The sequence below is a fragment of the Rhincodon typus genome, chromosome 14, assembly GCF_021869965.1.
Source record: "Rhincodon typus isolate 14 chromosome 14, sRhiTyp1.1, whole genome shotgun sequence".
NCBI classification, from domain to species: Eukaryota; Metazoa; Chordata; class Chondrichthyes; order Orectolobiformes; family Rhincodontidae; genus Rhincodon; species Rhincodon typus.
Window position 1 is genome coordinate 11,741,255 of NC_063345.1, and position 16,177 is coordinate 11,757,431.

General features: G+C 42.6%; 1 protein-coding gene across 3 annotated transcripts in view; it reads left to right on the top strand.

The window, feature by feature from the left end:
* Positions 1-3,618: 3,618 nt before the first annotated feature.
* tbc1d8b (TBC1 domain family member 8B) overlaps positions 3,619-16,177 on the top strand; it is a 75,097-nt gene continuing 62,538 nt past the window's right edge. The window contains exons 1-2 of one of the 3 annotated variants that reach the window (XM_048605052.1): positions 3,619-3,932; positions 13,672-13,782. In XM_048605052.1, coding sequence (XP_048461009.1) covers positions 3,806-3,932; positions 13,672-13,782 — 238 coding nt within the window. In that variant the 5' untranslated portion in view covers positions 3,619-3,805. The remainder of the gene's footprint in view (positions 3,933-13,671; positions 13,783-16,177) is intronic. The other 2 variants (XM_048605051.1, XM_048605050.1) reach the window with 2 other exon arrangements.

A 16,177-nucleotide genomic window follows, 5' to 3' on the forward strand; every position in this document is an offset into this window, starting at 1 on the left:
TTGCTCCTCAATACGCCAACACCTTCATACACAAGTTCAAACAAGACTTCTTCTCTGCCCAGGACCCTCGAACAACTATACACCAGATACACTGACGACATTTTCTTCCTTGGGACTCATGGTGAGGAATCACTGAAACAGCTACATAGCGATATCAACAAGTTTCATCCGACCATCAGACTTTAGAATCAGTCTCATTCTTGGGCACACACATCTCCATCAGGGATGGACACCTCAGTACATCACTCTACCACAAGCCCCGGATAATCTCACAATGCTACACTTCTCTAGCTTCCAAATTAAACATATTAAAAAAGCCATCCCCTACAGACAAGCCCTGCACATACACAGGATCTGTTTGGATGAGGAGGAACGTGATGGACACCTGAAGGTTTTGAAAGATGTCCTCATAAGACTGGGATACGATGCTCAACTCACCAATCGCCAGTTCCGACATGCCACAGCGAAAAACCATAATAACTTCCTCAAAAGACAGACACGGGATATATCTGATACCCTTTATCATCCAGTACTTCCTGGGAGCGGAGAAACTACATCATGTTCTTCACAGCCTTCAACACGTTATCGACGACAATGAGCACCTCGCCAAGATCTTCCCCACGTCTCCACTTTTCGCCTTCAAATAAACGCCAAACCTTAAACAGACCATTGTTCAGAGCAAACTACCCAGCCTTCAGGACAACATTGACCACAACACCACACAATCCTGCCATGATAACCTCTGTAAGACATGTCAGATCATCGACATGGACACTACCATCGCACGTGGGAACAACCCCCACCACGTGCACAGCAGATACTCATGTGACTCGGCCAATGTTGTCTCTCTCATATGCTGCAGGTAAGGATGCCCCAAGGCATGGTATACTGGTGAGACCATACAGACGCTACGACAGCGGATGAATGGATATCGCGCAACAATTGCCAGACAGGGATATTCCCTCCCAGTGGGGAGCACTTCACTGGTGAAGGACATTCGGCCTCGGACCTTGGGGTAAACGTTTTCCAAGATGGATTTCGGGATACACAACAACGCAGAGTTGCCGAGCAGAGGCTGATAGCCAAGTTCGGTACCAAAGAGGACGGCCTCAACTGTGATCTTTGGTTCATGTCACACTATAGTTGACCCCACCACACTATCTACTCTCACACAAACACACACACACAACACAAACACATATTCTCTCTCTCCCTCACATACATACACTCTCTCCCTCCCTCACGCATGCGTGCACACACACACACACTCACACACGCACATAGATTGCACACACATATATTAGTCTATGGGGTGAATTTGCATTTGCAGATACATTGTATTTTGTTCAAAAAACACACAATTTGTAGACAGTCAATGTGGCATTTTATAAATTCATACTTTGGAAATAAAATCAGTCTGACTCCAAGATAAAACACAAACAGATTCTAACCAAGGCCTCACACCTAAAATGCATTGTCTGACTGAGATGTCACTCTGGTATTCTGATAAAACTTTTAGTTATCTCAGCGCAGTGACTTGAAAGAAATTCTGGGATTTGAATTTTAGTCAATCGAAACCTGGATCTCCTTTCTAACTAATTAAAGAATTAACAGCCATCTTTGGTTTGTTCAATACATTCGCATCAGTTCTATATCCCTTTGATCTTTTGCTTGTAAATTCTGTGTCTGATGCCACCTCCCTCACTAACACCTGACGAAGGAGTGAGGCTCCAAAAGCTTGTGTTTTCAAATAAACCTGTCAGACTATAACCTGGTGTCGTGTGATTTTTGACCTTGTCCATCCCAGTCTAACACCAGCACCTCCACATCATGACAATAGGGAGCCTCAGGATTTTGCCTTAGGAATGATGTCAGATTAGTTTGTGAGCTCGTGAGAAATACTGACCTAGTAGTTTCCTGTAAAATTTCTTTTTAATTTGTTATGGTCTATGAGTGTCGCTGGCCCATCTCTAAATTGTAGCCTCTGATCGATTTTTTAGCCACTGGTGCAATGTTGATGATGTAGGATTCAGCAATGGCAACCTATATTCCCTCTAAACTTTTTTTTTTCTGTACGGATTTCCAAGCCCATTCATATCAGGGACTTCTGAAACTGGAGGTCGGCGCTGGGAACAGTTTCAGCACGCCAAATGCCTCAGACCATCTGGATAGCTGTGAAGCTTAAATGGAACATGGCGGTTAAAAGAGCAAGTTACAGAGCATCTGGGTTTCTGCGAATCTTAGAGGAAACACAGCAATTACAAGAGCAGGAGAGAGGCTAGAAACTTGCAGCAAGTAACTCACTCCTGACTATCAAAAACCTGTCTGACATCTATAAAGCTCAAGTTCAGAGTATGGTGGAATACTCCCCACTTGCCTGGATGAGTGCAGCTCCAACAACACTCAAGAAACTTCACACCAACAAGGACAAAGCAACCCGCTTGACTGGCACCACATCCAAAAACATTTAGTTACCCCATCACTGACAGACAGTAGCAGCAGTGTATACCATCTACAAACTGAGTTGCTGAAATTCATCCAGGTTCCTCAGACAGCACCTTCCAAACGCCAAACCCTACTATCTAGAAGGACAAGGGCAGCAAATAAATGGAAATACCACCACTTGAAAGTTCCTCTCCAAGACACTCACCATCCTGACTTGGAAATATACCACTGCTCCTTCAGTGTCATTGGTTCAAAATCCCAGAACCCTAATGGCGATGTGACTCTACATTCGGCAAACTTACTGCAGTGGTTCAAAGTAGTTCACCACCACCTTCTCAAGGTGAACTAAGGATGAGCAATTCCACATTAGTCCAGCCAGCAACACTTACATGCCATGAATGAGTAAAAAAAAGGTGGGATTAGTTGAGAGTATAGATGAGAGTAAAGAGTATAGGCATGGGTGTTGAGGGCAGAATGGTCTCCTGCTGTGCTCCGTACTGTAACTCAATGATGACTGCCACGGGGAAGTAATTCAACTCCCTTCTGCTGAAAATGATCATAGTCCAACTGCGACATATTTTCCCCACTCCTGTTCATGCCTTTGCTGGTGCCCTGATCTTGCAGACCAGAGACATACTTCCTAAAAGATTCAAAAACAAACTCCTAGAGAAACTCAGCAGGTCGAGCAGCAGCTGTACAGAGAGAAACAGAGTCAATGCTTCAAGTCTGGTGACCTTTCTTTATAACGGTCACTGGACTCAATGTGCTAACAACTCTTTGTGCACAGATTTTCCCTCTGCAGATTCCACCAGATCTGCAAAGTTTCTCCAAAAATTTTACATCACTAGCATCTGTATTGGTTTTACTTCCCAAAATATTCTTCTTTTGAAACTTGCTGTACTGTATTTTAATGAAATTAGTAACTCTCTGAAAAACACAATCTATGAAATTGCAAATATGACCATAAGGACTTTGAGCAAAGGTAACACAAATATTCAGGACTGCATCCTTCTGCAATACCTTATGCCTCCCGATGGCGCACCAACACCAGGGTAGCAATTGACCACCCTTATGTTGGCCCATCCTGACCAGCGACACGTCAGTACCCGGCGTTCTGGGAGATGTAGTTCGCTAGCCTTCCTCCCATAGGGATACACGAGGTAGAGAAAACATCAATTCCCGGCGTGCATTGCACGGCAGGGGGCGTGGCTCATCGCGCAGTCGCAGTGGCACGGTGTCCGGAAGTTCTGGACGGTTTGTTGTCGACGTGGGGAAGGCCGGCAGGTGCAGTCGCAATGGAGTGAGGCGGATGCAGACAGCTTTAGTGTGATCGTTTCTCCTGTTGAGCTGGGCGCCGAACATGTGGCTGAAACCCGAGGAAGTGCTGCTGAAGAACGCCCTGAAGCTATGGCTGACGGAGAAAACACACAAGTACTTTGTCTTACAACGTCGCAGAGGATACGGAGAAGGGGGCGGTGGACTAACGGGTAAAGTGGAGAGTCGACGGAGAGTGCGCAGGCGCACTGTGGTCGGGATGCCGGCTGCCGGGCAGGACGCAGCCGCAGTGTGGATAGGGTGCCGGCTGCTGGACGGGATGCAGGCGCAGTGTGGGTAGGGTGCCGGCTGCCGGGCATCACGCAGGCGCAGTGTGGATAGGGTGCCGGCTGTTATGTTCTGAAAAGGAAACACACGAGAAACACATTCCTTTGCTGAAGTCTCAGTGTAGATGTTACTGCAGAATGCAAAGCATGGGAAACTTTGTGTTCTGTTTGATGGGTTTATCGGCAAACTGCCAATTATCTTTGCCTTTTGATTATTATTTGTTTAATTCTGATATTTATTAATTTACCGTAATTATTAATTATTGGTTCCTCACATTCAGCCTTCTGATAATTAATCGTCTGACATTTAATAGTTTCTATCATTGAAATTGTTTGTATTTCATACGCCTTTATCTGACATTTATTAACTTATTTGCGTTTTATCATTTGCTGTGCTTTATTTGTATTGTTTCTATCTGTTGCTGTTTGTCACTGATTCCTTTCATCTTACCCTAAGATTTAAAAAGACTGACATATGGGTGATGATTACTTTTGTGACGATTTTTCTTTTAAAGACTAGGTCAGGGAGTTCGTCTAGAACAGTGACCTAATCTACTGTGTGACTGTGAACTCCTGGAGTGGTGTTTTTAAAGAGCAGGTCAGGGGATAACGCCATTACTTCTCTGGAATGGCTTCTGCATCTTCCAGTTCCAGTAGTTATTAAAAGCTGTGAAGGTTCAAGCTCTCAGTTTTGAGTATTCATGTGAGGAGACTCCACAGTCACATAGAACATAGAACATTACAGCACAGTACAGGCCTTCGGCCCTCGATGTTGCGCCGACCTGTGAAACCAATCTGAAGCCCATCTCACCTAAACTATTCCATTATCATCCATATGTTTAAATGCCCTTAAAGTTGGCGAGTCTACTACTTTTGCAGGCAGAGCATTCCACACCCTTACTACTCTCTGAGTAAAGAACCTACCTCTGACATCTGTCCTATATCTATCGCCCCTCAATTTAAAGCTATGTCCCCTCGTGCTAGCCATCACCATCTGAGGAAAAAGGCTCCCACTGTCCACCCTATCTAATTCTCTGATCATCTTGTATGTCTCTATTAAGTCACCTCTTAACCTTCTCTCTAACGAAAACAGCTTCAAGTCCCTCAGCCTTTCCTCATAAGACCACCTCTCCATACCAGGCAATATCCTGGTAAATCTCCTCTGCACCCTTTCCAATGCTTCCACATCCTTCCTATAATGCGGTGACCAGAACTGTACGCAATACTCCAAGTGCGGCCGCACCAGAGTTCTGTACAGCTGCAACATGACCTCATGGCTCCGAAACGCAATCCCTCTACCAATAAAACCTAACATACCGTACGCCTTCTTAACAACGCTATCAACCTGGGTGGCAACTTTCCGTGATCTATGCACATGGACACCGAGATCTTTCTGCTCATCCACACTGCCAAGAATCTTACCATTAGCCCAGTACTCTGTATTCCTGTTACTCCTTCCAAAGTGAATCACCTCACACTTTTCCGCATTAAACTCCATTTGCCACCTCTCAGCCCAGCTCTGCAGCTTATCTATGTCCCTCTGTAACCTGCAACATCCTTTCCCACTATCCACAACTCCACCGACTTTGGTGTCATCCGCAAATTTACTAACCACAGGACAGAAACTTGGAGGCAATCAGTCAACGAGAACTTGAAGTAGATAGAAAAATCTTAAACTACAAAGTAGAACAAAGTTTTCAAAACTGTGCTGAAATCTAGATAGTTTGACTTGTTTTATTTCTTCTGTTTTTGTCTTTTATGCAATAAACTTCTGTTTTTCCATTGGAATTTTACAGCCTCATATGAATAAGTTTCAGTGACTGACCACCAATATTAGCTTAAAAATAAATATGATATATCAGGCTAGATCTCATTCTGTGATCTGACTTGTCCAGTAGGACAATCAATTGGGATTATAACACCACCCAAGATGTGAGAATTCGCAATCTTAGTTACGGCCAAGGATCAGTTTACTGTCTCGCAGACGCTCTCTTGCTTCCCACCTTGCTTCAGAGCTGAATATTGGTTGTCAGCTTTCTGACTTGTGTTTCTGCACCTGATGCTTTCATTTTACAGCAGTTCCTCACTTAACTTCTAACCTGCATTCAATAAAAGTGCAGTTTTAAGCAAATTGGATTCTCCCCATAATAATTAATGTATAAACAGAAGTTGGCTTCCTGGTGAAGGTTTATCTTTCGCTTGTCTCATCTTCTATGTTGATTCCTAGTGGTCTCCCGACCTCCAGCAATTTGCAGCACGTTTCGGCACAGTGTCTGTCTTCAGGATGTGGAAAGATATAATGGCAAGAAACCAATAAACAGGGAGAGTGAGAAGCAATGAGCGGGACAGAAGTAGAGAATCTCAGTAGATCTCAGAATCTCCCAAGAAAGCTGCTGAGATTGCAGTTAATTCTCACACGTCACTGAACCATTGCTGTCCCAAAGGCAATAATGACGCAAAAAATGGAAATAGCAGCAAGGTTTTAGGCACACGCCTTAAATAGCCCAAGGCAGTTGGTTAAAACCATACTAGGGTGTGGGGAGACACCCGGATTGGTAAAAGAAACAAAATTGACATAAAGAAAAGCCTCTTCTCACAATGAGTGGTTAGGGTCTGGAATACACCTGAGTTTACCATCGGGTAGGTTCAGTTGAAGAATTTGAGAGAGAATCAGATTGCCTACTAAATGAGATGCTTATTCAGAGAGCTGGTGCAAACCTGATGGCTCAAATGACTGCCTCCTGCACTCTAACAATTTTGAGATTGGTGATGTAAGTTGGAGAAACAGACCCTAAAGAGTAAACAGTTTTAAAGTGAAACCACATTAAGTGGTGTAGCTTATTAAGACTTAGTGAAGAAATGCTGTGATTTAAATTTTCATTCTCCTCATTGAGCATTCCCAGAACTGCATTATGGCACATTTTGTTATTTGTTAACACAGTTTGACAGGTTGTACCTAATATTAATATTCTTTGCTTTAACAAGGACCTTTTTGTGCTTTTGTTTTGCCTTGATTATTTTTGTGTGGAATAAATCTGAAGTAGGTCAAATCTAAAATTAATGGAAATAACAAAGTATGTTTCATGCACAATAATTATTCAGTTTTGTCACTACACTAGGAGCCTTTATGCTGCACTGTTGTCCAAGAGACTAAATGCTTACTTACAACTTGAGATTCTCAGGTTTTGAGGTTTCATTGGGCAGTATACACTGTTTCCTCTGAGCATGAGACATGGCATTAGGAGGTTGGATTCGTGCACTATGATTTCACTTCAGGAAGGGCAGAACGGCATGGGGCAGTGAGTATAAAATGGATGGTATCCAGCTCTGCTAGTGGAATAAAATCCTTAGTTCCTTCTAAGCTGTAATCCATTCCTGATATGTAGGGTCACAGTGCACGTTTGGCAATGTCATTCCGGTTACAAGGATGACTGTTGTGGGAAGTAGTCCAGTAGATTCACTGTCAGGTGGGTCCCCTCTGTGCAATTTTAGACTGAGACACATTCCTGTATTTCGTTATTAATTTTATAAGAATGTCCCTCAGACCAGCTTCTTAAAGAGATCTCCATTTCAGAAACTGTAGCAGTTTACTATGCACTTTCTTTACCAAGCAAAATTTTGGAATTATCAAACAGTGTATAGTGCACATGCATCTGGTTTCAATAGACACGGCCTAATAAAAACACTCCCAGAAATGTAGATGTGGCATCTGTTAGGTAAATCAAAAGTTGACATTCAAGTTATACTGTGAAGAATTGTGTGGCTAAAATTCAAGCACTGCTGTAGTTAAAATAGAGTTAAGGCAGAGTTTTTTTTCTGCCTGCTCACTTTAATGCAAGCTAGATCGAATAAATTCTGTTCCAGAATATCGTGAGACTTGTATCTTGGTTAATAATTTGACTTTGCACAGAACTAAACCTTAGTGTATGTTAGTACTTTAGCTGGCTCTCGGGTCTTTTTAGAATTTAGGCTTTTGCTGGAACACCAGATTTAACTGTGTTGATCCCACTTCCATTTTGGAACTTTATTTATTGTCTTAATATTGTTTAAAAATAGTTTATTACTTGGTGTTTCTTTCATATTGCTATTTATGCTGTGCCAGTCCCTGGCTGGACATCATTTCCTCTGAGCAGTCTTTAGATTCTTTTTCAAAATGAATGCCATGGAAACAATTATAGCAACCCAAGGACCAACATTTCTAAAGAAAGGTCCCGACCGGAAGCGTCAACTTTTCTGTTCCTCTGATGCTGCCTGGCCTGCTGCATTCATCCAACTCCATACTGTGTTGTCTCTGATTCCAGCATCTGCAGTTCTTGCTATCACAAGACATCAAATTCACAGTAGCATTTCTTCAGTAAAGTTTCTGATCGTTTTCAAAATTGGTCTTTTGAACATTACACATTGCCATCAACTAGGCTGAACATGTACATATGAAGATATTAGCGATTTGAGCGTTAGAGCCCAGAAACAGGTTATTCATGCAAACTGATCTGTATAGTATTTATGCTCCACATCTTTAACTAATCCTGTTGATCTTGATTTCTATTCTTTTCTCAATCTTGAATTTTGTTCTCTCTTCCTTTTGTTTGGGGTTGTGGAATTCTGGCTAAACCATTATTCATTTCCCACCTCTCATTACTCTGGAGAAAAGGGGAGGCGATAGTCTTGTGGTACTATTACTAAACTCAACCAATAAGGCAATCAACAAACATATAGAATTGGAGCCCATATACAAACCCATACAGAACAAAACCAGAATTGACACTACTCACCATAATGGACGAGACAGTATAAATTCCAAACGCAGTAGAACAACATCGCTTCATTGGAGCCCTCACTGATGATGTTACCTAGCATGGTGACAAAACATCTGAACAAAACAAGCCAACTCGGCGAGCAAGTCAACAACTTGATTGCTCGACTATTAATCCAGAAACTCCGTTTATATTCAGGGGACCTGAGTTTGAATCCCACAATGGCAGATAGTGGAAATTGAATTCAATAAAATAAAAATGTAGAATTGAGAATCTACAGATGATTGTTGGAAAAACCCATCTGACTCGGGGAAGGAAATCTGCCATCCCCATCTGGCCTACATGTGACTCCAGACTGACAGCAATGTGGTTGACTCTCAGCTGCCTTCTGCAATGACCTAGCAAGACATTCAGTTGTGTCCTTTGCTAAGAATTCTCAATAAAGAAATAAAACCGGATGGACTACCTGGCATCGACCTAGGCACCAGAAAAGACAACAGCAGAAAGAGCCCTGCTGACCCTGCAAAGTCCTCCTTACTAACATCTGGGAGCTAGTGCTAAAATTGAGAGAGCTGTCTCATGGACTAGTCAAGCAACAGCCTGACATAATCTTACAGACAATATTCCGGACAATACCATCACCATCCCTGGATATATCTTGTCCCCAGTGACAGGATGGGCCCTGCAGAAGTGGTGGTGTGGTGGCATACAGTCAGAGGGAGTTGCCCTGGGAGTCCTCAACATACACGGGCAAGGAAACCTGTTGATTACCATGTACCATCTTCCCTTGGCTGCTAGGCGAAGCACTGAGGATGGCAAGGGCACAAAATGTCCTCTGGATGGTGGATTTCAATGACCATCATCAGGAGTGGCTCGGCAGCAGCACTAACAGAGGGAGTTGTTTGGGTCCATAGCTGCTAGACTGAATCACTGAGACAATGGTGAGGGAACCAACAAGAAGGAAAAACATACTTGATCTCATCCTTTACAATCTGTCAGATGCATGTCATGACAGTATTGGTAAGAGTGACCACAGCACAGACCTTGTGGAGATGAAGTCCTGCCTTCACATTGTGAATACCCTTCATCGTGCTGTGTGGCACCATCATTTTGCCAAATGGGACAGACTTCAAACAGATCTAGCAACTCAAGACAGGGCCATCAACAGCAATAGGATTGTACTCCAGCACAATCTGCAACCTCATTGCCTGATGTATCCCCCACTCAAGTCAGGGGATCTGTGGAGAGTGCAGGAGGGCATGGCAGGAGCAACACAAGACATACCTGAAAATAAGATGTCAACTTACTAAAGCTACCAAACAGGACTATTTGCATGCTAAACAGCATAAGCAGCAAGTAATGGATAGAGCAAAGCAAGCTTATGACCAGAGGATCAGATGTTGCAGTCCTGTGACATCCGGTCAAGAATGATGGTGGACAATTAAAACAACTCACTGGAGGAGGCTCCACAAGTATTCATAGCAATCTTCAACCATCTCGGCCTCCTCCTGTGGTCCTCAGAATCACAGATCTTCAGCCAATTCAATTCACTCCAGCAAGATATCAAGAAAAGGTTGGTGGCATTGGATACTGCAAAGGCTGTGGGCCCTGACAACATTCCCGTAATTGTACTGAAGATTTATGCTCCAGAACTTGCCTTGCCGGAAGCCAAGCTTTTCCAGGACAGTTATAACACTGGCACCTGTCTGGCAATTTGCAAAAGTGCCCAAGTATGTCCTGTGCCCAAAAAGCAGAATAAATCTAACCTGGGCAATTACCTCTGGCAAGACGGGAGCAGAGTAAAACACTCCAAACGGAGCTCTGCTGTTCTGCCAGTTCTTTTCTTTTCCACTTGTTCTCCTTTCTCTGCATTTTTTTTCCAAACTTTTAACTCACCCGGAGGGGAAATGGAGGAGGTGACTGCAGACCAGAAGGGTACCAGAGTGGAGGCCAGCGCGGGGAAGCGAGCCCCGGAGAAAACTCACGTTGGAGCAGTTGAGAGCCGATGTGGAGCGGATTGAAGGTTTGGAGTGGAGCGGGGACTCTTGTTCGTCTCGGTCTGACACAGGTGGTCAGACCACATATGGAAGCCCCTGCACTGAGCTACTACAATCTAATGTTTACTTGTAATTTGTTTATCTGACTGTAATGTCAGAGGCGATGGCCTAGTGGTATTATCCAGAGACCCAAGTAATGTTCTGGGGACCCGGATTCAAATCCTGCCATGGCAGATGGTGGAATTTGAATTCAATAAAAATATCTGGAATTAAGAATCTAATGATGACCATAAACCCATCTGGTTCAGTAATGTCATTTAGGGAAGGAAACTGCCGTTGTTACCTGGTCTGGCCTACCTGTGACTCCAGACCTACAGCAATGTGGTTGACGCTGAACTGCCCTCTGGGCAATAAATGCTGCCTAATCAAAGAAGCCCTCATCCATTAATGAATAAAGAAAAAAAAGTCTATCTTTTTAACTGTCGTATTTCTAACTTATACTATGAATTGCTGTAAAGTATTGCAAATACTTTCCTTTTTTATTCCCCTTTTGTATCTAAGATTTGTATCTAGGTACTTTGTACTTAAGATGGCACCATAAGAGACAGCATTGTAAACTTTTCACTGTACTCCTGCACTTGAATGCATGTGACAATAATGCATATTCTATTCTTTTTAACCGCCCGATGAGTCTACTCTCGACATCAGTAAAGTGAAGGAAGGCGTCATCAAACAGCACTTGCTCAGCAATAACCGACTGAAGGATGCCCAGTTTAGGTTCTGCCATGCCCACTCAATTCCTGACCTCATTGCAACCTTGGTTCAAACATTGACAAAAGAGCTGAATTCCAGAGGTGAGCTGAGAGTGACAGACCTTGACGTCAAGGCCGCATTCAATCGAGTGTGTCATCAACGAGCCCTTGAGAAATTGGAATCAATTGGTATCAGGGGGCCAACTTTCTATTGGCTGGAGTCATACATGGCACATAAGAAGATGGTTGTGTTTGTTGGAGGTCAATCATCTCAACTCCAGGACATCTCTGCAGGAGTGCCCCCCAGGGTAGTATCCTAAGCCCAACCATCTTCAGCTGCTTCATCCATCATAAGGTCATAAGTAGAGCCTGAGAGTTCTCGGATACTGAAGCAGTCCATGTTCAAATGCAAGGAGAGATGAGGACAATGTCCAAAGTTTGGCTTACAAGTGGCGAATAACATTCACTCCACACAAATGCCAGGCCATGACTATCACCAATAAGAAACAATCTAAGCACTGTCCCTTGACATTACTTGAATAATAGTTTTAATTTATTTATGAAGTGCCCAAAGGAAAGGAGGCTGAAATCAGCGTCATCAACAGGGGGTTTCGTTGTAGACCTAAGTAGTCTGTAGAAAGGATCGTAAAATGTAATTAGCTGTATAAGTTATACATGAGTTCCTGAGTGAGCATCATGTTGAAGGCAAGACAATTTGTCTATATTTCTGTTCAGACCATCTGAAAGTGTGTCACATTGTCATTGAGACTGACTGCAATGGTGGAAAGTTTTTTGAGGTTCAGTTTACTTGCATTAAATTTGTCCACGTGTGCTTGCTGATGCACGCAGTTCAGTTTGTGGGAAGACAGACACTGTTGCAGCTTCCCTTTGGCTGCATCTCAGTGATTTGAAGGAACCAACAGCAGGGAATGGTTAGGCCTGCACTTCAAGCAGAGAAAATATTAGCATTATTGTTCCCTGTGTGGAATGCAAGTGAAGCTCTGTCTCAGTTTGGTTTTTGCAAGAGAGAAGCCATTGCAATATTTGTTCTAGATTGCAGCTAGCAGAAGAAATCTACGGTGGTCATCAGAGTCTGGTGGCAGAAAATAGGATTTGCTCAGAAAGCTGGGGGAAGACAATTGCTGAGCCATTTCCAGTCAGGAAGTCTGTAAAGAAAGGGTGAGGGTTGTATAGCGAATGAAAAGCCTTTAGAATCTTACCTTGGAGGATTGCTGGGACAGTAAGGAGGGTTATGAAATTCTCAAGGGCATTGGCATACCTCCTTGAGTTGGTCCCCAAAAGAAGTAAATGAACCTTCAAGATTGTTGTAATGCACACATTGGTTGAAGTAAAAAGAACTGAGATCACTGCATAAACAATTATAAGCTATTGTGTTGTTAAATATTTTGTTTAGTTATACAGAATAATTTTTTTTGTTTCAAATGTCAGGTTGTGGTACGTTACTGTCTGTTGATTGCTGGGTGTTCAGATTTCTCTTTAAACATTAACTGTCCCCGACAAGATTGTTTACTATCTTGCAATGATAAAGAATCAGGTTTGCTTTTGATATCCCTGTACATTCATAGAATCATAGAATATACAGTGTAGAAACCGGCTATTGAGCCCATCATGCCTCTACTGGTTCTTTAAAGACCTAGCGTGTTTGTACTAATCACCTTTTTTGTCAAAGCCTTGCAGATGTTATTGTATCTGCTTTATCCCCACTTACATATAACTTGTAGAATTTCACTGTCCTCTAAAATTATCATAAATCCAGAGGGAACGATGTGCAAGAAACTTCATGCAAAGATATTGGATGTGCTTCATTCTGAATTTGCAGCGAAACTTGAAAGAAAACCAAAGGGCTTGCATTTGCCTAACAACTTTGTGGAGCTAAGTTGTGCATTTTTCTATTTGCATTCTCCACCAGGTTTGTTTTAGCATAATATTTGCAGCAGTCTGATGCTACTAATGTCTTTAAAATAAAAGCTCTTGTATTACATGCTTTAACTCTTCTCTAATCACTAATCTGGTCTCATACAACTGAGCATGAATTTTGATTGAAGGAATGAATTAGAAGCTAATTACTCAGGTGCACATAATACTTTTTTTTGTTTTGCAGGCCTCCTTGTAGGGACACTTGATACGGTGTTTGATTCAACTTCCAAAGTAGCTCCATATCGTATTCTACATCAGACACCAGAATCCCAAGTCTATTGGTCCATTGCTTGTGGTAAGTTAAAGCATTACTGTGCAAGTTATTCAAGGTCAGGGTTACCTTTCATTGTCAATCATTTCAGATTGCATACGTGATCTGATAAATCATATTAATGTGATGCAAAATGCAAAGTAACACAAGTTAAATATTATAAAAATCTGTAAGTACTCTTTTTTTAAAGAAACAACATTGTTTTTATTCTTGAATGCTGTCCTGCTGCTGCTTTACCCAAGATGTTTTGTACTTTTGCCCAAAGACGTTTAAGCCCATTATTTTAAAAGGTTTGCATCCCTTTATATAACAGGATATCAGAGAGGGGCCATTCTGTCCACTGTATACGTGCTGCCTGTAGGAAATATCTGTCCAATTATTATCATTCTCCATAACATAGAACAATATAGCACAGGAACAGACCTTTTGACCCACCATGTCTGTGCTAACTGATGCTGTTCTAAACTAATTCCATCTGCCTGTGCCTGATCCATATCGTCCTGTTTTCTGCCTGTTCGTGCGTCTGTCTAAATGGCTGTTAAACCTTGCTGTAGTATCTGCTTCTACCACCCCCACTGTCTTTACCTTATTTCCCACCCTTCCTAAAAGTCAAATATCTTTAAATATTCATTTCAGTGTTTCTGCAGCCATGTTGCTTTAATGACAATGAGATCAAACTCACTGATCAGACCACCTACATTTTCATCCAAATCAGTTACATATATCACAAAGAACAGAGGTCCCAGCACTGATCCTTGCGGAACGTCACAGGTCACAGGCCTGCATTCACACAGTCATACAGAGTTGAAACGGGCCCTTCGGCCCAATCCATCCATGCGGACCAGCTTTCTGAAACTGAACTAGTCCCATCTTCCTGCACGTGGCCCATATTCTTCTCAACCTTTTCTATCCCTGTACCTGTCCAAATGTCTTTTAAATGTTGTAATTGTAACCGCCTCTATAGCGTTGTCTGGCAGCTCGTTCCATATATGCACCAACCAGTGTCAAAAAAGCACCCTCCACAACTTATTTTCGCATTTTTGTTTTTTTTTTGGTTGTTTTTAGTTTTTTTTTCAGTTTTGTTTTAAACTTATCTTCTGGAAAGAGTTTGGTCATGGCGGTGGTGCGGAGCAGTAGCTGGGGCCCAGCACAAGTCCAGATGGTGGTCAGCAGCGAAGCCTGGTGTTTGGTGGCGTAGCAGCTGGTGAACCTTAGCAGGACATAGCCCAATGTGGGTGAAAGCATGCCCAGCGCAGGGGAGAGCAAACTCTTATGGGGAAAGCCCAGCGTGGAGTGTCCGCAGGCTCATGGCTTAAGAAAGGACTGTAATGTTTAACCTTTAAATTTATTTCTTTATTTTTCTACTTTATACTAAGAAGACCTGTAGTGTTGACTTTTTAACGTATTGCTTTATTTTTCTATTTTTGTACCTAAGATTTTGTACCTGGGTACCTTCTGTCCCTAAAATGGCACTGGGAATAGCAACACTGTAAAAAATTTTCATTGTATTCCTGTACCCCTGTACTTGAGTACACATGACATTTCAATCTAAATCATAGATTTCATGTGATTGGATTCAGTGGACCAGCCTCTCTCAAGGGACCTTGTCAAAGGCCTTGCTGAAGTCCATGTAAACAACATCCACTGCCTTAGCCTCATCAATCATCTTCGTCACTTCCTCAAAAAACTCAGTCAAGTTTGTGAGACAAGACTTCTCCTGCATAAAGCCATGCTGACTATCCCTAATAAGTCTATTCTCCAAATGCAAGTAAATCTGTTCCTAAGAATCTTTTCTAATAATTACCCTACCACTGATGTCAGGCTCTCAGGCCTATAATTTCCTGGATTATCCCTGTTGCCTTCCTTAAACAAAAGAAGAACAGTGGTGGCTATTCTCCAATCTTCTGGGACCTCGCCTGTGGCCAAAGAGGATACGAAGATCTCTGTCAAGGCCTCCGCAATCTTCTCCCATGCTTCCTTCAGTATCCTGGGTTGCAGCCCGTCAGGCCCTGGGGACTTAGCTACCTTAATGTTTTTCAAGACACTCAACAGCTCCTCCTTAATATTGACTTGCCTTAGTGACTTTATGCATGAACTCAAGATTTTTGTGAAGCAGTGTTAATTAATTTAAGATAATTGGGCCAGGGTTTGCAGATGTAATTCAATTCTCACCAGTTTTGCATTCTGTCCTTGCTCTTGTAATTGACTTGGTGAAAAGAGGGAAAAAACTTAGAAAGGTAGAGACCAGAGGAATTATTTATTGCAGTGTAGGTGTTTCTCCGTTGGACACACTAAAGTGAAGTACAGCAATGCCACCACTAGTAGCAGAGTGTAATTACAATGTTTCAGAGATAGTAGGAACTGCAGATGCTGGAGAATCTGAGATAACAAGGTGTAGAGCTGGATGAACACAGCAGGC